Below are 25746 nucleotides of genomic sequence, written 5' to 3' on the forward strand. Positions count from 1 at the left end.
GTTTATAACATGTGGAATATATCAAATCATATCTTAGACAATATTGAAAAGATAGAGCTAATTCGTAAAATATCTAAACATACTAATATACTCGTATCACACTAAGCCAAGCTTGGACCCGCTTCATTTTATCGATGAGCTGGGCCTGAGCTGGGCCGAGCTTAGAACATCACATCCCTTGCTCCAACTATATTATCCTCCACAAATTTAGTTTATCATATCTGAACAATACTCACTTCACTTCACATATATTTTTGGACAAAGTCATTACACAGCAAGTATTGATAACAAAAATTGCAGCAGAAATAAAAAGACAACTAAGATTCCTTATAATAGGAGGTAACAGTAAACACTGTCTGCACAATGGTAGCCGTGAGCAAAACCACAGCTGCAACCAAGGAAAGGATAGTCCATGGATTATTGAAGTGGTGGCGCCTCAACACCGCGATCCACTTGTTCCACTTCTTCTCACAGTGCTCGTGTATGCCATCGAAAACACCCTCATACGAAAACACCCTAGAGTTAAACACATTAGTCCCCAATCTGTCTACCATCTCATAAACTCTAGCATCCCCACCCAACCAGTTTCTGATCACCTCACACCGTCGCAGCACCTCCACATCCTTGGTGCTTCTCATCAGGCAGTGCAGGAAAAACACGTAATCACTTACGTACCTGGGCCTACTCCCCGAGAGATAGTACTCATGTGCAATCATGTTTCTAAACAACGACTCCGTTTCATCTGAAATCATCAACTCAGGAATGTAAAGCGTCCTCTTCTCGAATGTGATATCCAACCAACCACAATCTTTCCCCTCAACCTTAGGCTTCTTCTTGAAGACTATACCGGCTTCTTTAAGATCTGTGGCAGAGTTTATGTTTTTCTTCTCCTCCCAACGTTTCTCATGCGTCCGTAGTTGAGCAAAGGAGAAACATTTGACAGAATGAACTAGGCCAAGCAGATGCTTAGGCTTATCATCATCATTAGCCATTATTGCACGTGGCACATCATGGCATCCTGTCAAGGGCCAGAATAGATCCTTGAACTCTTGCTTATCATCCCTATTCGAGAGGTGGAACAGGACTTCAACAACAGACAAAGGGATTTGATTCTCGAACAGCACCAGATCACGAAGGAGATGACTCACAATATATACGGAATCAAAGATGAGATTTCCGACTCTCCTGACTCTCCCTCCGTCCACAACTTTGTACTCGCGGAGGAACTCAACGATGAAGATGCCATCAAGAACTAGCATGTCCAAAAACTCGTTGTCACTGAGCCCAATCTCTTCCGCGTAGAAAGCTCTTGCTTTTTTTACCTCACTCCTTATGGCATCCTTGTACATATCAACATGCCCAGAGTTTCCAAGCAGCTTCTTGAGGTACCTCACTTTGTGTTGCTCCATGGCTTTGAGGTGGGATTTTCCGCGGTGCAACGGCCCTATGGAGATGATCATTGGGTCATACGCCTTCTCGTTGGTGTAGCGTAGGCTGTCGCGTAGGCTGTCGTCCACTCTGTAGATGGTTGGAGTTGAAACACCATTCCCAAGTTGATCAATGTTGACATGGAATTCTGACATTTTTCAAGATCTGAAACAAACATAATTGAGTTAGCATCTGTTTTCTTTAACAAGCTTATGGACACCATCACCATACGAATGGTGTTAAAAAGAATAACAAAGTATGCATTTCTTACAGATTGGTTTGTAGATTGAACAACAAAGTAGATATTTTTTTTTGTGGTTGATGTTGGGATTGAAGAATAAATAGGGTGACATGGTTGACGAGGTCAACTTAATTAGAGGGGAAGTTTACACCAACATGCATATGGCAACATCGTCCTATTGTATTGTTATATACTTTTCCATATGCTGTGTTACCCGTGTCCCTTTCCTTTTAAACTCCCTCAACAACTAAACGCGTTTTTTTAAACTTATTATGTGACATTTTCCCGATTGAACTTCTCTTCGTGGAATTTCTTTTTCTATTAATTGGTACTGGTTAAACTCAGCACGAGCTTTAAGAAATATAGTAAAATTTGAATCGTACTTTTATATATTTTTTATAATAAAATGTGAGTTAAATGAGTTAGTGAAATGTGAGGTCCATTATTAAAAATAGTAAAAAGTAAGGATGGATGAAAAATGAAATTGGTGCCAATTAATGAGAGAAGAGAGTATTATTCTATCCAAAAATCTATTACTAATAAGAAGAATAGCTAATTTGATTTATATAATGGTTTCAATATTTTATTTACGGTGAATGGGATATTGCCATAATTATTTTTTGTTTCATTTTGCCTACTCTCTCCCACGTCAAATCTTTAAGGTGAACTTTAGAGAGGTTGAAGCCCATATATACCAATGATCGGTTATTTTTCAGTTAAATCTAGATATATAATTGATCAATTAAATTTATCTCATAATCGGCGACCCACTATGATACTACGATAGAAATTCATAAAGTTCAATACTAAAACTAATTGAAGGAGGAGGGATTTATATAGAGTAATAGTTTTAGTTCTCTATTTACACTTAGAAATATTATTATGATGATTTGTTTTTCATTTTGCCAACCTCTCTGTCTTCAAATCATTATTTCTTTGGAAGTGAACAAATACACTCTACATATAAGCCATTGGACACCATTACCATGAGTCCATGACTGCAGATAGTTTAAAAACTGTAATAAACACATGGTCAAATTAATCTTGATTTTGGAAGTAACAAAACATTAAACAAAAGAGACTATTCTACTAGTGACATACTATAATAATTTTTCTTTTTTCTTTCTTCAACTAGACAAGTGTGTATTAAGAATAACAAAGACTTAGCTTCGTCGTAGATTAAGCTGCACAGGTTTATTGGTTTCTGATTGTTATGGACCTTGGAGAAGTGTTCCATCGGTCAACAATATATTTTATTCTTTCTTCATCCCACAAAAATACGTGCATTTGAATTGATTAGAAAATTAATACACAATTGATAAAGTAAGAGAGATGAGAAAAAGAGTTTTATAGCAGTGTTAGTGGATATAGTGACTCACATTATTTTATCTATTAATTTTTTTCTGTTCATTTATTATTTTTTTATTCTTTTATGTCTATACATGAAATTACTCGTTGGGTAGTTTGGTCAGTTCATTTATTTTGTCCACTTTTGTCATTTAGGTCTATCTGCGAAATGTTGTCCACTTTGCTCTTTTTTTTTTTTTTTTTAGTAAATGGAGCTTACTTTCCACTAATTTATCACCCTCACATTCTAATATAAAACTAGTATATGAAATAGGAACTCACATTTCTCTAACTTTTTCCGTTCATTTTCTATAAAATCCGTGCATAGTCAAATACGAATAACATGTCGCGAACGGAGGGAGTAAGAAAAGAATAAAAGTAGAAAATAAAAAAAATAAAAAAATAAAAAATCCGCTAAAATAGGTCGAATGTCCCAATCTCATATTTTAAAAGAAGTACAAATTTAATCCCAAATTGTGAATTATATCCATATTTTACACATAGATATGTTATCAACTATACATTTTTAATATGGCATGGAAACTTTCTATCTTTGTTTGTCTTTTAGTAATATTTTCATGCCATTACATTTTCTTTCCAACTCTGACAACAGCCCCTCACACAATCACAACCACAAAAACTAACAGTGTGCTCGATCATCATACAACACCCGCTCAATATACTCTACTCCACCTGATAATTTGGAGATATTATTTTTATGGTAAAATATCTATTTTTTTTATTTAGAGGCCAATATATATGTTTTTTTTGCATTAGAACTTATTTATAAAGTAAGATAGTTTTGACATGTAAGATTTAAAAAAAGGGATTCACTATTTTTCATAGAATAGTCGAAGGATGAGCATGTAACCAACTAAGTTGGTTTTTCTCATTGAGGGGTCACAAAACCTTAACTTTGAAGTTTACTTAGTCCACAGACTTTGGCGCCAAAAATGAATATCTAAACAGAAATTTCTTACCATGACCTTAAGATTTCTAAATGAAACACTACCTCTATCCTTCAAAAGAAGAAACTATTTTAATTTTTTTTCTCTTAAAATTAAAATCTTTTTATTTTGTGATTTTTTTTTTTTAATCTTAGATTAAACTTACCCTCCACTATCACGGCCTATGTTATGCAAGCAATTTTCCATATGTTATGGAAAGCCCTGCAAACGAAAATCACCATTGTTTTGATGCTTCAGTCAATTACCATAACCAGCTTGTTGATACGCCAGTGATGGATAGCTCAAATCAAATCAACTATATGGTACAAGAAAAGGGTCATTTTTGTTGGGACGGAGGGAGTACTTTAAGGTGGTGTTCGATTTTCTAGATGAATTAGTAACAAGATATAACTTAGTGTTAAGTTGTGAGATTATTTTAGTTGGTGGGGTTGACTGTGACTAATTATCACATGATTATCCATCTAAGATTGAGTTATGGGATTCAATCTTATGAAACAAGCACACTACATATTTAATCACGAGATACAATCTTACAAACTGAACATCCTTTAATAGTATTTCCAATCTTGTGCAATACCTTTCACATTTGACACTTCAACAACTAAGCCTAGCTCGGACCTGTTTCATTTTATCGATGAGCTGGCCGGGCTTGACCTGGGCTGAGCTGGGCTAAATCAGTTGATAAGTCTTGCCCCAAATCAGTTGAGCTTCTTCATTTTATCGATAAGCCAAATCAGTTGATAAGCCTGTATGTTATTCTCCCAATGTTCTCATGATTTCTATATGCGAGCAAAGGAAAAACATTCGACAGAATGAACTAGGCCAAGGAGATGCCTAGAATCATTAAGCAATGATGCATTCGGCACAATATTAGGCAATGATGCATCATTCAATCTTAACAAGGGCCAAACTAGATCTTTGAACTCTTTATCATCATCATGATTGGAGAGCTGGAACAGGGCTTCAAGAACAAACATAGGGATTTGATTCTCAAACAGCAATACATGACTCGCAACATATTCGGATTCAAAGATTGGATTTTCATTTCTCTTCAGTTCCTCTCCATCCACAAGTTTGTACTCGCGGAGGAACTCAATGCCATCAAGAAGCAGTATTCCCGTAAACTCGTATGCATCGAGACCAAGTGCATCATTACCTAATAAACTTATGGACACTATCACTATAAAGATACTTGAGTTAGCATCTGTTTCCTTTAACAGCTAGCAAACAAACTTATGGTCATGGACACTATCACAATAAAGATATGTTTGATCCTTTAACAGCTAGCAAATAAACTTATGGACACTATCACTATAAAGATCTGTATCAAACATATGAATAACAAAGTATGCATTTCTTACTGATTGGTTTGTAGATCGAATTTTTATGGCTTGATGTTGGGCTATGAAGAATAAATAGGGTGACATGGCATGGTTGACGAGGTTAATTTAATTAGAGAGGAAGTTTACACCAACATGCATATGGCAACATCGTCCTATTGTATAATTTGTATTGTTATACTCCTCCGTCCCAAGATATTAGACTTATATACCATTTTGGGGTGTCACAATATACTTGAGTCATTTTTATTTATGGTAAAAATTTACTTTATTATCAACTCCACTTATACCATAAAATAATATCTCCTAAATTTCTGTGTCCAAAAGAAAATGGTCTAATATTTTGAGACAGAGGGAGTATAATTTTCCATATGCTATGTGACCCGTGTCCCTTTTCTTTTAAACTCCACCCAACAACTAAACGCGCTTATTGTATGACATTTTCTCGGATTGGACTTTCTATTAATAAAATTATATATCATTGTATCCTAAAAGCAACTGGTTATAAGAAAAATAGCTCATGAAATTTATATGATGGTTTCAGTTTTTTATGTGCATTGCTATGGGATATTGTCATAATTATTTTTGTTTCATTTTGCCAACACTCTCTCACATTAAAACTTTCAAGGTGAACTTTAGACAGGTTGAACTTTTTTTTCTAATTAGGTTTGGGTTTGATTTTCCTAATACAATTTAGCACACAATCGGTGACCCACTGTAATACCATGATAGAAGTTCATAAAGTTCGATCCTAAAACTAATTGGAAGAGGAGTGACTTATTGGAATTTTATAGTAATTTCAATTCTCAATTTACATTAATATAAGATATTATCATAATTATTTTTTTCATTTTTTTCATCACCATACCTTAGAGTTTGAAAACTGTAATAAACATATGGTCATATTAATCTTGATTATGGAAGTAATAGAATATTAAACATAAGTGACTATTCTACTAGTGGCATATAATCATTTTTCTTTTTAGTTTCTCCAACTGTTCATGACAAGTGTGTATTAAGAATAACGACTTGCATACTGTTCTATCGGCCAATCATTTAGTTTACTCCTATTATTATTTCCACACTAGTACATAGACACGCTAACTTTTACTTCCTCCGTCCCTTAAAATTTGACATCATTTGATTCGATACTGGTTTTAAAAAATATAATAGAAAACGAGTTGAAAAAGTTAGTGACATGTGTGCCCTATTTTTGTATATTAGTTTTAAGATAAAATGTGAGTGAGAATGAATTAGTGATATATGAGGTTAACTGCCAAAAATAATAAAATTAAAAATTGACAAATAAGTGACAAATTTTCAAGGACGAAATGAGTAATTAGCATTAAATTGGATCGTGTTTCAGCTTTTGGGATTGAATTCGCATTTTTTTATAATATGATCTCGAAGCAGGCAAACTTTTCATTTTAGAAGGTTTATAGGCCTTTTTCCAATTTTTAGTTCTTTTTATTATTATCTCTCATAAAATACATAAATTGATTAAAATATTGGAGTATAAAATGTTCTGTTCCTATAGATATATAATCATTAAAACTTTAATAACGAATGTACAAACATTAAACCATCCATGTGATAATAACGTTATATTTCATAATCGCATTGTATGTTTTATTTGAATCGTGAAAATTATTCACTTAGATTGTGATTAGATCGGTGATTAGATAAATTGATTGTAGATCATGTAATCAGACCAAAATTATTCTTTAATTTAGCTTTTTTAGTTATATAAGTTGGCGCGAATTTGGCGCCATTTGTATTAACAAATGTATCGATATTCCGAAAGCCATGGAATGCCCCCTTTCTCTCCACCAATCTCCACCTCGCAACCAAACCCCAATTCTTCAACAATGATTTTCTTCTTTCCTTTCCCTTTCCCCCTTTCCCGAATTCCACCTTAATGTTTTCCAGAAATATCGCACAAACATGGGGTAACAACCTGTTCACATTTTCATATTGAAATCAGGTAAAAAAATTGGGGTTTCCCATCATCTCCTTGCTCTGTTTTTCATATTTTGCTCGTCTTCATTTTGCGTTGATAAATACTTTTTCGTTGGTTGCTCAATGCTTTGTACATCTGAAGGCTGAATTATTTTTATTTTTTTTTGTAATTTTTCGTTGATCAGATTATTCAACATCTGACAAAATTTTCATTTCTTTTGGTGATAGTCTTTGTTGCTCCAGATATTTAATGATGATATCGCGAGCAATTGGGGCTTTTCTACTGCGTCATTGATTAATAGTTATTGAAAGGGTAGTTGATTGCAACGATAAAGAGAATGCACAAAAATACTGGGATTTTAGCTGTTTTCCAACATTACTTGTTAGCTCACTAATTACATTAGGTAATATAGCCCCGGATCCGACGTGGTACTGAGAGTTCGTTTTGAATAGAGAGGTTTTACTTGTAAGGAAGCATGATTTTTGTAGAGATACATACACAAACATGGATAGCTTGAGAATGTGCTTCCAAGTGGAATTGATCTCTGATTGTAGACATGGACAGTAAGTTCTGTGGACAGACTTATGCTGATTCGCCCAGCTCATCACAAAGTAATCACAATATAAACTTGCGGAACATCTCTGTGCAGACGGGGGAGGAATTTTTAGATGAATTTTTGAGGAGAAGAGTTCATGTTGCAAATGATGCTGATCAGACACACCTGAGTAAAACAGGTTCTGATGTTGTTCAGAATGAACGTATTACAAGTCTTCATGATACTAGGAAAAGAGATACCGAGATTTGCCCAGATTATTTATATTTCTCTTCTGGCGAGGGACATGCAGTAGAGGTGAATTCCAAGTATTATGTGAACGGATCAAATGCGTATTACAGGGAATTGCAGGTAAATGGGCAGAATCATAGAGAGTTTTCCGAGAATTTGGATAGAGGCGGTCCATCTGGTCCACTTGTCCACTCATCAGAGTCTCCTCGTTCAAATCTGAGTTCTAGTAAAGGATCAGGATTTACAGACAATTCATTTTCAGTAAAGTTAAAATTCCTCTGCAGTTTTGGAGGAAAAATATTGCCACGACCAAACGATGGGAAACTTAGATATGTTGGTGGTGATACACGGATTATATCTCTTGGGAAAAATGCAACCTATCTGGAGCTTTTGAAAAAAACTATGGTGATCTGTAAGTACCATCATACGATCAAATACCAACTTCCCGGGGAAGATCTGGACGCACTTATATCTGTGGCTTCTGATGAAGATCTTCTTCTTATGATCGAAGAATATCACGATCTAGAGAAAATTTCTCAGAGATTGAGACTTTTTCTTGTTGCTTCTGGTGATCTTGAGCGTCCATATTCTTCAGAAGGTAGGACTTCTGATTCTCCATATGTTGTTGCTGTTAACGGCTTGGTGGATTCTAGCCCTCAAAGAAGCTACAGCAGGGAGAGCTTGGAAAGCCAGTGGACAAATAATGTTGAGACTCCATCTCTACAAATGGACTCCCCTACTCCTTTTCGTTATTTAGAAAATCAGAATGGAGGTGGTTCGTTAAATACCACATGGACACTTTCAAGCCCCAGCGGTCAGGCCTTTAGTACTCCTCAATTACCTTCCACGACCTATGTGTCACCATCTCCGTTGTCTCTTTTTCAGTTTACAGATCCCAATGCTTCCTACATGAAAGGGTGTGAAGATGTTCATTCTTCATATGCATATACGAGCAATTTTCCATATGTTATGGAAAGCCCTGCAAACAAAAATCCCCGTTGTTTTGATGCTTCAGTCTATTACCATAACCAGCATGTTGATACGCAGCCAGTTATGGATAGCTCAAATCAAAACAACTATATGGTACAAGCACATGCTACTCCTTTAGTGTTGTCTCAGTTTCATATGCCTAGTAGAGACCTTCAGCCTCCATCATATGCTCCCAGGTTTGTCGATGCTGGGATAGGTTTTTCGAATGTGCCACCACATTCCGAAAAGTTAGTTCCTTCTCAAGATAAATTTGGTTTTTCTCCAGTTAATGGTGGTAATGCCAACTCTCACTGGATAAACACCAATCGTATTCTTGAATCACAGCCAACGAATGAAGAGTCATCAAGTGTCCCGTTAGACCAAGAGATAGAAATGATTTCATTGGCTTTTACTGGAGAAAAGTTACCATCCCTTGCAGTGTCTGTTTCATCTCTTCAGGAAGTTGAAGGCCAGAAAGAACGTGAAAATGATCAAGTAACTAGGAATGAGTATCAAGTTTTTCATGAAACTGTCAATCTTAACAAGGATTTTATTGAATGGGGGGAAGATACACTAATGCCAGTGAATAATGATTCTGTTGATCAGGATAGGGAAACTTATGCCATTGAGCAGAATTCTATCTTAAATGACGAGTTTTTGGAGCACACAAAGAATTTGCCTCAAATAATCTGCCGCGCAGATTCACAACTCTCTCTTCATGTCTCAAAGTCTAAGTTGCAGATGAATGGAAGCAAAAACTCTTCTTCATCATTTAGTACTGCAGAATATCCAGCAGATTACTGGAAAGAGCTTTCTGGAAACTGCCAAATATGTAAGAATGAGCCTGAATTTCTCATCAAGAGCCAAACAGGACCTCATGCAACTGACTGTGATACAGCTTTCTTTGGTAGTCATGTGCTTCATCCAGTTTCAACCAATGGAAATACCCAGTCGCAATGTGTCGATTCAGTTCTTCATCCAGATAATTCTAGTGCACGTTTATGCTTGACAGATCATCTCCTATTTCCAGAAACAATCTTAGACCATGCTCTGGACGGAGAAGTCTCTTGCCAGAAGGAAATGGTGATGAAGTCTAGCGACATGGAAAGTTCTCATGAATGCAAAAATAAGAAAATTCCATGCATAAATTCTCTGGAGGACTTGATTATTACAAATGACACCTTTGGCAACTCTCAGTACCCAAATAATTGTCATAAATCTGGCATACTGCAAGGTCCTGGTAAAGTTGAAGATGTGGCTGGGCAACATGTAATCCCTACCTCCTCAACAAATGTCATTCCAAGACCAGATGAACACAATGAAGCTTCTGAGTCCCCTGAAGATACACCAGGAACTGAAAGTCATCCCTCTGAATCTAATGATTATGTATAACATTCTTAGTACTTCAATTTCCAAATATGAGGAGTTGATTTTTGGTGGGATTTGATTTACTTGTACCCTCAAATATAGGATGTTGAAGTTGATGAAGTGACTACAATTGAATCATTTAGTGAAGCTGCAGTCATTGAAATGGAAGCTAGCATCTATGGTTTGCAGGTTCACCACTACACTAACTTCTCTAGCCTGCTAAGTTTTTCCTTCATTTTGTCAGTTTATTCGCTCATGATTGCATGTGGAAAAATCCTTGTATATAAAATTTAAAATTACTTTGATTGTGAGAGTTAGATACATAAACCTTTAGTTAATATTTGTGTCATACTGCACGTATAGTATGCCAATTTTCTGCAAAGGTGTCAGGTTATGTCTATTTTCTGTACAACAGGGTGTTTATGTGCATTACCATATATATATATATGCATGCTTGCATGTTACACCTCATAAACCCATAACTCACTAAACAAGCATTTGGCTGTACAGATAATGTAAGTTTAAAAACTCAGTATGATACCACATCTTTCTAGATGATGTCTGATAATTGTCAAATTAATTTTTATCCTATTTTCTGGAAAGAGGAGAATGTTGTTATCATATAATTTACTATAGTGTCTTTATTCAAAACATATGAAACTTAATACATTGATTTTGTGCTAAACTAGATTCACATTAGGATGGCTCTCTGCTTCTATTGAAGTTTGTGAGTTGTTAGGTGACTTGATGAATCATATTTTACTAGTTTTATAAGTGCAGGGAAAATCCAAGTACCAAATGGGCTTCTTGCTTTCTTTCAGTCACTCCTTTGGCAAATACGCTAAGATGTAACTGGCGTAGCTGCTTGAGACTTCTTGTAGCATGATTACTTCTAGAAAGTTCTCTGATACTATCCTCCTCCTCTTATGTGTTGTATTTCTTCTTTCTTGAGCAGTATTCGTTTATGAAAATGTATTTTTCTCTTAGTAAAAAGTAAACCTTAATGGAAATTAGCTACCTTCCAGTTTGGCACTGATTTTTCTGTGTGACAAGAATTGATTTTGTAATGTCAACTGAATACCACAAAACTTGGGCAGATCATAAGAAATTCGGATCTTGAAGACCTACAAGAGTTAGGATCTGGCACCTTTGGAACAGTATTTCATGGAAAGTGGAGGGGGACAGATGTTGCAATCAAGAGAATAAAAAAGAGCTGCTTTGCTGGGAGATCTTCCGAACAAGAAAAACTGGTTTGTCCCGACATAAACACATAACTGAAAAGTGTTGGTTCTTCTCAAGTTTGAGTATTGAATGAGATTCTTCGTTTCATAAAATACTCGCCAAAGTTCTTTCTAGGAAAAAACCATATTGATTCAGACCTGATTCAATTTCTCCATTGGAAAACCGAAAGACTTCACACCATCCACTCTTATTACAGGCCAAAGATTTCTGGAGGGAGGCTAAAATTCTTTCCACACTTCACCATCCCAATATAGTAGCATTCTATGGGGTGGTTCCAGATGGACCCGGGGGAACATTGGCCACTGTTACAGAATACTTGGTAAACGGGTCACTACGACATGTCCTCTTGAGGAAGGGTCGGTGAGTTGATGTATTTCTCATTTCTTCTCAGTTTTAATTTTGGAAAATGGACCTTGAGTTAGGTTCCCATTGCAGAGTCTTGGATCAGCGTAGAAAGGTTATAATTGCACTGGATGCTGCTTTTGGCATGGAATACTTGCATTTGAAAAATATTGTTCATTTCGATTTGAAGTGTGACAACTTGCTAGTTAACTTGGGCGATCCTCACCGGCCTGTGTGCAAGGTATTTTCTCATGATGGAAATTAATTTACTCAGTCTTCGCCTTGAGGATTATTTTCTTTTTCTAATACTGCCTTAATCTGAAACTTAAATACCAACCAAACTTCAGGTTGGTGATTTTGGACTATCAAGAATCAAGCGGAATACACTTGTTTCAGGAGGTGTTCGAGGAACACTTCCTTGGATGGCTCCAGAATTACTAAATGGAAATAGTAGTCGGGTTTCTGAGAAAGTTAGGCTTCTTTCATAAAGATACTTAGAACTGTGGCTATTACCGATCCTCTCTATCTAAACAATCCATTCTGGCAGGTAGATGTTTTCTCCTTTGGCATCGCGTTGTGGGAGATTTTGACAGGAGAAGAACCTTATATGAATATGCACTGTGGTGCTATCATAGGTAAGCTTTCTGAGTACATTAATCTTATTGTATTTATATAGAAACCGACGATAAAATGAGTACACTTACGTTAGTAGCATGTTTGAGCTTTCTCGGTTTATTGTGGTCGAGCTAGGGGTTGAGTAGCACGTGGTGTCGACTCTGTTACATGCAGGTGGAATTGTGAGTGACGCACTGAGGCCACCAGTGCCAGAACGATGTGATCCAGAGTGGAGAAAGCTGATGGAACAGTGCTGGTCGCATGAGCCTGAAGCAAGGCCGCCGTTTTCTGAGATAACGAGGAGGCTGCAAGGAATGTCTAAGGCTATACTACCAAAGAGAGTGAATAGAGTTAAGAGATGAATGAGAAGGCATAAATCATGAAAGATGTTTCTCTTCTTTTTCAAAGGACCTTCCAGTCCTTGAGCTGTTGTGTATCTATTTTTGTGTACAAATCCTTCTCTGCTTCTTCATTGGAAGTGTGCATGTGACCAAATCTTCAAGAAGAGCTTACTTTTATTGAGTTCAAATCCTAGCCTCTTTTAGTTATTTATATATAGACAGGTTTGATTAGATAAGAGGATAGAAGCATATGCTTAGTTTAGTACTCCTTTTTACTCCCTCCATTCCACCTCAAGTTTTCAATTTCTTTTTGGCACGGAATTTAAAGAAATGAGTAATATTTATAGACAAGTGAAGAGATAATACTACCTAGAGATAAAAGACAATAAAGTATGGAGTATAAAAGAAAAAACAAAGTATTAACTTTTTGCTAAAAAGTGAAACCTATGACTTGTAATGAGATAACAAAAACAAGAAAGAGTTAATGTTTTCATTCCTAGTTTCATTTTTCCTGGAAATGAAAGTTGTTTGTTAGTTTAGTAGTACATAAAATTTAAATAAAAATGCTTGAAAATTCAGTGGCGAAAGATGAGGAGTATTAGAATTGGATATTTCTTATTAAACGTAACATTTGTTACAAAACTTACTTATGAGACTAAAAATCACAATTTCTAACTCAAGGACCAAAAATACAATACACTACCTTATATAAAATCTTGCGGTAATTCTTGCTAATTAAGGGGTGAAATAAATATTATTGTGGTAAATCTTTGCAAACAACAAGATATGTAGCTAAAAAACACACAAAGAAGCAGTACAAAGTTAAGCCTCAAATATTAAAATTGAATTTTCAGATAATGAACAATAAGTAGCAGAGACTATCCATATGACGATCACTACATCAAACTACTACAGTTTCATATCATAAGGCTTGTACCACAAATTTATATTGATCCCCCAGAGGTTGTATGGCTTCCCTTTTCAAACAGAAGGCGATCATCAAACACATCGCAGCAGGAGTGGGATGCCACAGAAAACAAGAACCTCATTCCGGGTCAGGTGAGCCACCAGGAACCAACTGCATACAAAAGAACAACCACACAGTTTACTGAATGAAAGAAATGAAAAGGGACAGACGGGCTTTCGAAGAAATGTTCCAACAGTTGTGTCAGACTTACTATGGCAATGTTGTTTCCGTTTAACAAGATTTGGTCAAGTTTTGTAATACGGCGTCCTTCAGAAGTGATCTCACTGAAATAAACGTACTTGGTTAAGCAAGCACACAACTAACATCATACAGGAGTATATAAATATCATCACACATACAAAGGTTGAAGACCTCGGTGACACTTGATAACCGGAAGCTTTTGGAATGATGCAACATTTAAGTAATTGAGAGATGTAGAAGAAAGATCCTTGGTAAGTGATAAAGTTTAAACAAACACCATTCCATAGTTAACTAGCCATTGCACGAAGAACGAGAATATATAGACATGAACTAGTTCGAAAGTAAAACATACACTAGCATATTGAACTGATTATTTGCAAATTCGTACTCCTGCATTGCGCGAGTCATTATAGGTATGAAGACAATCAAGTGAATTACAATTTAAAATGACTAAACAAGGATCTAGCTTCTAAACCATCGCAAACTAGAGAAGCCAAAGCTTCCGAAAGGGCATCAAAATCAGAACCCAAAAACTGGAGACGATGCACACAACTAGAATGTGCTTTACATTTATTAACTTAGGTAAATGAGCCCCCTTGCAATGGATAAGCATAAAAGGCACTGAAGCAGTGTATTTTTTTCTATATTTGCCTCAAAACTACACAAATGTTATTGACTATGCAGTTAAGACCGTAAAAATGTCCTACATCATGGAGTATATGCTCAAACAAACCCTTTGGAAATTGTTCTACATTCAAATATCAGTAATGTCTTCCTAATTGACAAAATCAAACAAATCAAGAAGCCCTTTTGAGCCAAGTATTATACTTCATCCGTCCCATAAAAAAGGTGCACTTTCCAATTCCATCCCTCTCATAAAAATGGCATTCCATTTATGGAAAAGCTGTCTCCTCATTACTCATATACATCAATTTATTTACAACTTATACCACTATAGATCCCTATTACAACTCATTAAACACTAATAATAATATGAGTCATATTATCCACTAAACTACTTTTACTGGATTTTGATCCCTTGTTGTGCTTCTCTCTCCATCTCCACTTTAACTACCATTTCAAATGCACATATTTTTATGGAACGGAGGGAGTAACTCGAGATACTGCAGCTCCACATTTGTATAAACGCATAAAAAATGATCAAAATGCACAATGCAAAATCAACGAAATCCATCAAAATCGGCAAATCATCCACAAACATAATAAATATCACACCACATTTAGAGAAGCAAACATATAAAATTCACTTACTTAGAATTAAAAAATTACAAACAAAAGCTTGAAGAAAAAAGGCTTACTATTCAGTAACATCTTCCAACACCATATTAACATAGACATCGAAGCCGCGGAGGGTGCCCACCAGCTCCTTGTCGCCCTTCATTATCACCCATATTTTCGACCCAATGCATCGGTCAATCAACTCTGAAGCGCAACTAACAAAATTTAAATTCCACGAAAATGCTTACATAACAAACAACTCACTCAACACAAATGGAAAAGGACCTGATGGCAGGAGCTGCGATGGATTGTTGGACGACATGAACGAATTACGAGGGTTTTCTGAAAATTCAAAAAAAAAAAATTTAAAAATGAGGGTTTTTTGATTAGGTGGTTTGCTCCAAAAATAGTAGGGAGTATTTTCATCTTATTATTTCAGTTAATGAGTTCATTTTATGGGCCGGAATAGGCCCAGTGGGTCAATATATGGTTTGGGCTGGGCTTCCGATAATGAGTGCTCATGCAGTATAGATTATCCACGACTAATTTCTTAAATTCATTCACTTTATTATCTATTTCCTTATTTAAGAAACAATATATAAAACCCATTATTCCTTCTATTAACTATCCATGTGTCCCACTTATTTTATTTAATAATTTATTTATTCCAATTTAATATAAATACAAAATTCATTAAAGCATAAAATTATATTTTATTGAAAATTGAAATTTTATTTTATGGAATGGGTAAAATACATAATCTAAATCTGAATCACTACTTGTTGTTGCCAAATTTCAGTAAAAAAAAAAGAACATTTTCCAAGCACCGAATGTGATCGGAAAATGGTGTGTTTCCGAGCAAGTTCCCTGCATTACCTTCGTCGGAAACTTTTCCGAGTACTTTGCGAGCACACATGGCTGAAGAATTTTGAGCACCAATAATGTGCTTGGTCCCTATAGTTGGAATTTCCTCATAATTACTGATCATTTTAATTTTTTTATATTTTTTTATTATTTGAATTTTTTTTTAATTATTAATTGAATAAGTAGAGTAAATAAATTTCAAAATGATATTAAATTAATTAACATCTTTAACACACTTCATTTGAATCAAAATACCAATCTAATTTTAGTTTCTTCATCAGTTATGTGCATGTAATATATAATTCATTTCTTTTGCTCAAACACATAATATGACATCAATATTTTAAAAGTTCAAGATCAATTTGGTAGTGTTAATATATCAAGACATGAGTAATCAGCTAGAAACCCAAAATCTCACGTGAAATATATAATTCATTTCTTTTGCTCCAAAATCAGTTCTAAGAAGTTAATACTTTTCCTTCGTTCTACTAAAAATGACTCACTTTTTCTTTTCGATTTATCTCAATCAAGATGACTCATTATTAAAAATAAAAACGCATTTCTCTCTACATTATTCCTTCTCTATTAGGAGTAGTATTTTATAGTTTTCACTTCACGCACAAAATAAAATTGCACAAATTCTCGTGTCGCTCAAAAAAGTGTCCTTTATTTTTGGACAGAAGGATTACTACATGATAAAACTAATATTAGATTGATCTTCCATTTTGATCGTATATAATATTCAATCATCTGCATTAAACAAAAATCTATTTTTAAGTATATTCCATATCAAAAAATAATTTTACTCCAATTATATGTACCAAACTCAAATTCTATACCATTTTTTTGAGTACGTGTCTCATAGTTTTTGTAAGAGCTACAACACACATTACTGATATTTGGTGTCGTTCGATAGAAAAACGCAAAAATGAATTTAAATTTGCAGTAAGATTGGAGAAGTTTTTACACATAAAATGAGATTTGGTGTATGGTTTGAGATGGTCTAAAAACATAATCATGGCGTCAATTAGTGTTATTCGATATTAAATATTTATTGTGTTTAATTTATAAGATTAAATCTCACGACTTAATCTTAGATGGATAGTCATGTGATAATTAGTCGTAGTCGTCCCTTCAATTAAAATCATCTATCAACTTAATCCTAGATTAGTTGTCATAGCAACCAAATGACACCATTATTGTGTAGTAGCATATACCGCAATATTTAAATCATTAAATAAATAACAATCCTTCAAACTATATCCTTAAAGTCATCGAATTATTAAAAATTAATATATAACAAAATAATAACAAAATAAACTAAAATATTTAATTAATAAACCATTATTAAAGGGAGAAGTTATTAGTGTAATCTACATAATTATAATAGTAATTTAGTAATAGTCCTTATTTAGTACGTAATATTTATTTCCTTTAAGAGGAGAAGTTATTAGTGTAATCTACTTAATTATAATAGTAATTTATTTATTAGAGTACGTAATATTTTGTTTCCTTTATATTTAGTACGAGATATGACAATCATTAAACCTTTCAATGTTATACCTTTAAATTAGCCTACTAAGCAAGCCCACCAATAGCCCTTAGACATACTAAAACCTAAATATTCGTCGTATTTAATTAGCTTAAATAGCACACAATTTTAAGAGAATCCTAATCAATCTTACCGCAGCCGCCACTTTCTTTGCTACCGCTGCCTCTCCTTCCTCTCACGGTTCCCTCTCTTAAATCTTGCTTCTGTTTTTGCTTAAGCATTATATATACAAATGTTACTGTGAATTTTGATTGCTTTATATGAATATCATACATAGTGAATTTTGATTACTTTTGCCCTTTTGTTGAGCAAGAAGAACACTACACTTTTTAAAAGTTAATAACATATTATTATTATACTATAAAAAGCTTGAAAAATTATTAAGATGTGGACACGTTGTGTTATATAAAACTAACTTGTAACTGTGTTGGTTTGCTCACATTAAGTGTAATCGGTTTTAACTTTTTTTTGCTAATATATGTGCTAGCGACCTATCAATGATAGGTTATACTCCCTCCGTCCATGATTAAGAGTCCCAATTCTAAATGGCACGGGTTTTAAGAAATGTTAAGAAAAGTGGGTGGAAGAAAGTTAGTGGAATAGGGATCCCACTTGTATATATTAGTTTTAAATTATATGTGAGTGGAATAAGTTAGTGGAATGTGGGGTCTCTTTACCATTTATGGTAATTATGAACCGGGACTCTTATTCGTGGACGGACCAAAATGGAAAAACGGGACTCTTATTCGTGGACGGAGGGAGTAATTTATAGCTGATATCTATTCTCTCATGGTTTCTGTTTATATGCCACGATAGTGTTCGATTTTCTAAAAAAAATGGTTGTCTATGTAATAAAATACATTTAGTTTCTTTAAGAAAATTAGTTAACTATTTATTTAGATTTGAGTTTATGTTATTGTTAAGAGTTTTCTGTTACACATTGAGTTGGTGTGTTGAATGGTCCTAATTGCTCATACACTCTCCGTTCGTGAAATATTGTCCAGTTTTGTCATTTCGATCCGTCCGTAAAATATTGTTCATTTTGTTTTTTTTTTTTTTCATTTTGGTAAATGGACCTACTTTCTACCAACTCATTACACTCACATTCTATTATAAAACCAATATATAAATATGGGGCCTACATTCCACTAATTTTTTCGACTCATTTTTCTTTACATTTCTTAAAACCCACACCGAGTCAAACATGGACAACATTTTGTGAACGGATGGAGTATTATTTTAAACAAACAAAATGATTGTATACTTTTATTTTAAGTTTGGGGATGAATATTAACGTGACTCAACCTGTGTATGAATCTTATACTCAATATTGCACTAATGCATTTATGTGTATTAGATATGCAACGTCGTGGTGGTGGTCATACACGTACTACTAAATCCTGTCGTGCGGGATCAGTTGAAGAAGATATGAATGCGGCACTTGAGTATGTCAATCCCACGGCTGATGATGGGACCATGGCACCTGATGGGAGGAAGCAATTTCAAATGGATACACAAACTGAGTTACTTATACCGGTTATTGATTATTAATTAAATTTGATTTTATAGTATATTAACTAATATTCATATGTTGTAGGAAATTAATGATGCACCCTTAGATGTCAAGAGATATCATAACAACATTCAAGCGCATTTCTAATGAAACAGGATTTAACTGGGCTCTTACTCTAAAGGAGACTTAAAATGTTTATTTTGAAGAATTCCGGGTGAGTATTATTTTAATTGTATAAAAGTTTTTTTTTTATAAAAATAATATACTAATAATTTTTTTTTCTAAAAAAACATATATTTGGCCAGATTCTTGGGAGCATGATGTGCGAAAGCTTTGGGAGAAAAGAGCCGCAATTCGATTCTCTTGTAGTTAATGAATGAAGAGAATCGAATTGCGACTCTTTTCTCCCAAAGCTTCCGCACATCATCCTCCCAAGAATCTGGCCAAATATATGCTTTATGTAGAAAAAAAATTATTAGTATATATATATTTTTTTTAAAAAGATTTTTATATAATTAAAATAATATTTATCCGGAATTCTTCAAAATAAGCATCTTTGGTTTCCTTTGGAGTAAGAGCCCAGTTAAATCCCGTTTCATTAGGAATGCGCTTGAATGTTGTTGTGATATCTCTTGGCATCGAAGGGTGAATAATTAATTTCCTACAGCATATGAATATTAGTTAATATACTATAAAATCAAACTTAATTAATAATCAATAACCAATATAACTAACCCGTTTGTGTATTCCTTTGAAATTGCATCCCCCATCAGGTGGTATGGGCCCATCATCAGTCGTGAAATTGACATCCTCAAGTGCTGCATTCATATCTTCTTCAACGGATCCCGCGCGAGAGGATTCAGTAGTATGAGTGTGACCACCACCACAACGCTACATATCTAATACACATAAATGCATTAGTGCAATCTTGAGTATAAGATTCATACACGGGTCAAGTTACATTAATACTGATCCCCAAATTTAAAATAAAATTACACTATCATTTTGTCTCTTTAAAATAATATGAGCAATTAGGACCATACTAAACACCAACTCAAAGTCTAACTGAAAACTCTAGCAATGACATAAACTCAAATCAACAAGATAAATAGTCAACTAATTTCCTTAAAAGAAAATTAAATGTATTTTATGGATTAATGCACAATTGGAAAAATAGAATCCTTTGAAATGTCACGGATTTTAATGCAAAATTGGTAAAGTAAGAGAGAAGAAAAGAAAAAATTGTAAAGTAAGAGAGAAAAAGAAAAAAGTAACGGAATTAATGTTAGTGGATTATGGGGTCCACTTTATTGTAGTGGTATAAATGGTAAATAAATTGATGTATATGGGCTTAAAGATTCCCTAATATAGAAAGTTTGAAAGTTTCTATTTTACAATTTTGCAACTTTTTGATAAATATTTATTACCAGTGCAATTTTTTGTTGTTAACTAGTGTAAGACCATTTACCGTTGCTAATTTGTTGGTAATTTAATTCTAGCGACATTTGTCTGGTGCTACATACTAGTGAAAATTATTCTGTTGTAATTCCGTTGGTAATTTATTACCAACAACATTCGTCTGTTGCTACTTACTAGTGAATATCAATCAATATTGTTTGTAATTTATTACCTGTGACATTTGTTCGTTGCTACTTACTAGTGAAAATTAGACCGATGTAAATTTGTTGATAATTTGTTACCAACAACATTTGTCTATTGCTACTTCCTAGTGATTATCAATCTGCTGCAATATTGTTGGTAGCTTATTACTAGTGACATTTGTTTGTTGCTACTTACTAGTGAATATTAAAACGATGTAATTCCGTTGGTAATTACCAACGATATTTATCTGTTGCTACTTAGTAGTGACTATCAATCCGTTGCAATATTGTTGGTCACCAACGACATTTATTTGTTGCTACTTAACAGTACAAATTAGTCCGTTGTAATTCCGTTGGTAATTTATTACAAACAACATTTGTCTGTTGCTACTTACTAGTGAATATCAATCTGCTGCAATATTATTGGTAATTTATTGCCACCGAAATTTGTTTGTTACTACTTAGTAGTGCAAATGAGTTCGTTGTAATTCCGTCGGTAATTGTTTACCAACAATATATTGTCTATTGCTACTTACTAGTGAATATCAATCCAGTGCAATATTGTTAGTAATTTATTACTGGCTACATTTGTTCATTGCTATTTACTGGTGACTATCAATCTGTTGCTATATACGCTGCTAATCATGACCCGTGATTGAGGAATCAAAATCCATCATAAATTTGCTACTAATTTCGCTAGTACAATTACTAGCGGATATTCCGCCCCCAATCTGCTACTAACAGCAACAGACTATATCTGCTATTAATTTCTGCTGGTAAATCGACAGTTTTTTGTAGTGAAAGGAGTCGAAGATGATCTCTGTTTACTTTGCAAGAAGAAATTGAGTCTACTGAACACATCTTATTCTGCTGCAAGGTATCTAACATCCTTTGGAATTTTTGCTGTAACTTGTGGAATATCTCCTTCTGTCTTCATAAAGTCCGTTGGCTTGCTTTCTAAGTTGGCTTGGAATTGGATCTCTATGTTTTACATCATTCTTTGGTCTATTTGGGATATCCGCAACAAGATAATATTTCAGAAGTTCCACTCGAATTGAGAGCTGGAAAAGAGAAACTTTTATGGCGTCTTGGGTATTGGGTGAAAGGAAGGTATTCAAGATTCTCATTGCCATCGAGCCAAATGACTAATTAATACTATTCTTTAGTCAAGTCTCCACAAGTGGTTGGTCATCCTTACTAGTTGGTTTTAAGTACTTTCTTGTTTTGGTGTCTTACTCGTTGGCTTGTTGGTTTTCATGTTGAGTTGAGGTTGTCTTATGGCTTTTTTGTGGGTCACCTAGCTCTTATCTCGCTTGCCTCTCTATGTCGGCTTTGAGCATTTTTTTTCTTGATAAAAAAAAAAACTATAACAAAGAAAACGTTAAGGACATATTATTGTTGGTGTCCCAACTAAAATTAGAAAAAGCAAATGGAAGTATTCTGAAAAATAAAAAATTAAGTTAACTTAGCCTTAATTTAATTAGCAGCAATTTTTTTCTCCATCCAAAATTTTTGTTATTTTAAAAAAATTTCAGCGTAAGTAATTGCATTTCTATTTTTTTTTCCATCAAAAATAAGTGTTTTGTAGTGGATAAACAAATCCGTAAAATCTAAAAAGATTGGAATGGGATGTTAATTGCGATGTTAAATAGTACACTCATCGTCCCATTAGAAATGAAACGTTCTCCATTTTGGGTTGTCCCAATAAAAATGAAACGTTTCCTAAAATGGAAACAATATTATCTCTATTTTTTTCTTCTATCTTACTTTACTATTTCTTTATTAATTCATAAAATAACACTGCATAAAATCCTGTGCTGGAAACCAAATATTGCATATTTATTAGAAGAATAAACCGATATGTTATGGTAACCGTATTATGGAAATATTGAGTAATTTTAAGATATCTCTTAACTACCTTAAAGTGTATGATAAGTATGTAAGTGGATAAAGTCATGTTCGTTTACCCATTTTAAAAAAAAAAGATAAGTGTTCAATCTTTTGTTGCTAAAAGATATAGAGTGTAGGTTGGTTGATTGTAAATAAGTTGACAAATACCATCTCAATAAAACATACTGTATTCTTTTTAGAAAATAAATGAACATATTCTCGTGAAATGGATGAAATTTGAAAATTTAGCATATTTTTATGAATGCATAAAATAGTATTTGTGACTTCATCTATGCGTTAGAATTCAATTAGTCGGATAAGACGTCAATTTAGTCAAAATTACATAATTTAGTTGAATTGATAAGGTTTATACATTCAAATATTCAATACACATTGATTCATGTTATTTATTTAATTGTGTTTTATTCAATACTATGTACTTATGGATTTTATTAGAAAGTATACATATATGGATTAAATTCGACCACCAAAAAATCGGTTTGAAACGACCGTTACCGCCATTTTTTCCGCTTCTTCATTGATCCCTTATTTGGAAATCAACTAATACCCATTTGTTGTGTTAGTCCTCCAATCTCAGCTATTATTTCCTCCTCTTGCTTGCAATTTTTTGGTTTTTGGGTTTTATATTTCATGTTAATATAATCAATAACAAACCCAATCAAGAATGGGTCAGCAGAAATTGATCTACAGTTTAGTAGCGAGGGGAACCGTGGTCTTGGCCGATTACACGGAATTCAAGGGGAATTTCGGCACCATCGCTGCTCAGTGTCTCCAAAAGCTCTCCGCTTCCAACAACCGTTTCTCCTACACTTGCGACGACCACACCTTCAATTACCTCGTTGATAATGGATTCAGTATGAACGTTGATTCCTTAATAGTACTCCCACCGTTCCATCTTAATAGAGGCGTTTCATTTGCTGCACTTGTTTTGGAAAAAATAATAATAAATAGTTAACGTGGATAAAAATAAATTAAGTGAGAGTATAGAAAATGAAACGCCTTTATTCTTTTGCCATTTTATTATTTTTCCAAAATGAGTATAGAAAATGAAACGCCTTTATTAAGGCAGAACATAGGGAATAATTAGCAGTTTAGCATGCATGTTGTCCATTGTCCGGGTTCATAAAAACAAGCATTTATGTGGCTTTGCAGCTTATTGTGTGGTTGCTGTTGAATCCGCGGGCAGACAGCTACCGATCGCCTTTCTGGAGCGCATCAAGGATGATTTTACGAAGAAATATGGAGGTGGGAAAGCTTCAACTGCTGGCCCCAACAGCCTCAAAAGGGAGTTTGGGTAAAGTCACATTTCTTAGTACCATTTTTCTTAAAAAACAAATTTTCCAACTCCTTTAATTTGGTATTGTTCTAGGCCTAAATTGAAAGAGCAAATGCAGTACTGCGTTGATCACCCAGAAGAAATCAACCAGATTGCTAAAGTCAAGGCTCAGGTCTCTGAGGTGAAAGGTGTGATGCTACAAAACATTGAGAAGGTATGTATATTTAAGAGGTGGTAATATATTTTTTTAGTCCTCAAACTTTGTCAAGGTATCAATTTTGGTTGGAAATATTTGGAAATATGCTTTGAGGTCCATTAACTTCGTTGTAATCTTATTTGAGCTATCTTTTCATTGTTTTAAACTTTTTTGAGACAAAAATATCCGCAAGTCCATGAAGGGCATTTTAATCTATTTATTCTCTTTTCTTTATTAAAATAATTAATTTATCTCTCTTAATTTTTTTGCCCCTTTCTTCCCTCTCTTTTTCTCTCTTCTTCCCTATTTTTTCTATCTCTTTTTTAATAAAAGGGCAAAAAAAGTTAAAAGAGAGATTAATTAAATATTTTAATAAAAAAGAGATAATAAATACACTGAAATACCCTTCATGACTTGAGGGTATTTTTGACTAACAAAAGTTTGAAATAGTGAAAAAAAAAAACTCAAACAATATTACATCAAAGTTGATTGACTTTTCAAATATTACGGACCAAAATTGATATCTAGGTTTACGGACAAAAATAAAGTTGTTCCCTCTTTATATAAAAAGTTTTGTTATTCTTGTTGCATATTGTACTTGACAATGTGGTATGAATGTGGCCTTGCAACGAATAGGTTCTTGATCGTGGGGAGAAGATCGAATTGCTTGTTGACAAGACAGATAATCTCAAATCACAAGTTAGTCCCTGAAATTAATAATTAAACAAGAAGCTTGTAAGTAGCATTTGTAAAAGTAGTAAAATGATTGTGGATTTGTAGGCAGCGGATTTCAAGAAGCAAGGGACGAAGATGAAGAGGAAGATGTGGGTTGAGAACATGAAGATCAAACTGGTGGTGTTCGGCATTGTGGCGCTTTTGGCTCTCCTGGTGGCGTTGTCGGTGTGCCCCAAATTCCAGTGTTAGATTGGCTCACCACTCAGAGTTATTATGACTTAGTCTGTAAATTGTGTACAAGTGAATTACAATTGTTGATCATAGAAAGCTTGTTGTTTCACATTCTAACACACTTTCTTATATATATACATGTATTTGATGGTGTATTTCACTACTAGATTCAACATATTCCGAATTCTACAATTTTATTTACTCTTACCAAGTAGTACTTGTACTTAACAGTACTGGAGTAGTATATTTATACTCCCTCCGTCCGGCAACAGGAGTACTGTTTGAATTGGTGCGGGTTTTAAAAAATGTTTGAGTGTGTAATAATTGGAGTGTGTGATACTGGAATGTGTGACCATTGATTTATTATTTGCTTTATTCTTTGGATATGTTTTTACTTGTGTTTTTTAGTGATATATTTTATAATATTTTTATTCACATTTTATGGAAATGTTTAACCGGACTCTTAATTCCGGACGGATGAAAATGGTCAACTAGCATATGTTATAATTTGATTGATAGTTCAAACTTTTCAATTAACGGTTAAAAAACCCAATCTTAATAATGGCTCCACTATA

The 25746-nt window shown here is 34.1% G+C and overlaps 4 protein-coding genes across 9 annotated transcripts; 2 read left to right on the forward strand and 2 right to left on the reverse strand.

Annotated features, from left to right (window-relative positions):
* Positions 1 to 58: 58 nt before the first annotated feature.
* LOC125207156 (UPF0481 protein At3g47200-like) lies at positions 59 to 1842 on the reverse strand. Its single transcript, XM_048106382.2, has 2 exons — positions 1700 to 1842; positions 59 to 1593 (listed from the first exon to the last, which is right to left on the reverse strand). The coding sequence occupies exon 2, from the start codon at positions 1581 to 1583 to the stop codon at positions 318 to 320; it is 1266 nt and encodes a 421-aa protein (XP_047962339.1). The 5' UTR covers positions 1584 to 1593; positions 1700 to 1842; the 3' UTR covers positions 59 to 317.
* Positions 1843 to 7106: 5264 nt separating this feature from the next.
* LOC125217104 (RAF-like serine/threonine-protein kinase 20) lies at positions 7107 to 13133 on the forward strand. 6 transcript variants are annotated; one of them, XM_048118934.2, is made up of 9 exons: positions 7107 to 7308; positions 7512 to 10423; positions 10508 to 10594; positions 11503 to 11655; positions 11844 to 12007; positions 12083 to 12230; positions 12337 to 12459; positions 12537 to 12624; positions 12779 to 13133. In XM_048118934.2, exons 2-9 carry the CDS (start codon positions 7841 to 7843, stop codon positions 12964 to 12966), a joined length of 3534 nt encoding a protein of 1177 aa, XP_047974891.1. In that variant the 5' UTR covers positions 7107 to 7308; positions 7512 to 7840; the 3' UTR covers positions 12967 to 13133. The 6 variants fall into 6 exon arrangements, 5 of the variants coding, with proteins under 5 accessions (XP_047974891.1, XP_088922175.1, XP_047974910.1 ...); XM_089066049.1 differs by having other exon boundaries at positions 7527 to 10423; XM_048118953.2 differs by having other exon boundaries at positions 12541 to 12624; positions 12779 to 12916.
* A 622-nt stretch (positions 13134 to 13755) lies between these two features.
* LOC125201965 (sm-like protein LSM5) lies at positions 13756 to 15753 on the reverse strand. The gene is made up of 4 exons (XM_048100271.1): positions 15638 to 15753; positions 15433 to 15556; positions 14124 to 14196; positions 13756 to 14023 (listed from the first exon to the last, which is right to left on the reverse strand). The coding sequence occupies exons 1-4, from the start codon at positions 15672 to 15674 to the stop codon at positions 13991 to 13993; spliced, it is 267 nt and encodes an 88-aa protein (XP_047956228.1). The 5' UTR covers positions 15675 to 15753; the 3' UTR covers positions 13756 to 13990.
* Positions 15754 to 23369: 7616 nt separating this feature from the next.
* On the forward strand, positions 23370 to 25331 carry LOC125202378 (putative vesicle-associated membrane protein 726). The gene is made up of 5 exons (XM_048100763.2): positions 23370 to 23647; positions 23946 to 24087; positions 24163 to 24283; positions 24902 to 24964; positions 25046 to 25331. The coding sequence occupies exons 1-5, from the start codon at positions 23458 to 23460 to the stop codon at positions 25187 to 25189; spliced, it is 660 nt and encodes a 219-aa protein (XP_047956720.1). The 5' UTR covers positions 23370 to 23457; the 3' UTR covers positions 25190 to 25331.
* The last annotated feature ends 415 nt before the right edge of the window (positions 25332 to 25746 follow it).

This window comes from Salvia hispanica, chromosome 2 (assembly GCF_029641045.1).
Source record: "Salvia hispanica isolate PSC_SH4W2 chromosome 2, Shi_PSC_v1, whole genome shotgun sequence".
In the NCBI taxonomy this organism is placed as follows: Eukaryota; Viridiplantae; Streptophyta; class Magnoliopsida; order Lamiales; family Lamiaceae; genus Salvia; species Salvia hispanica.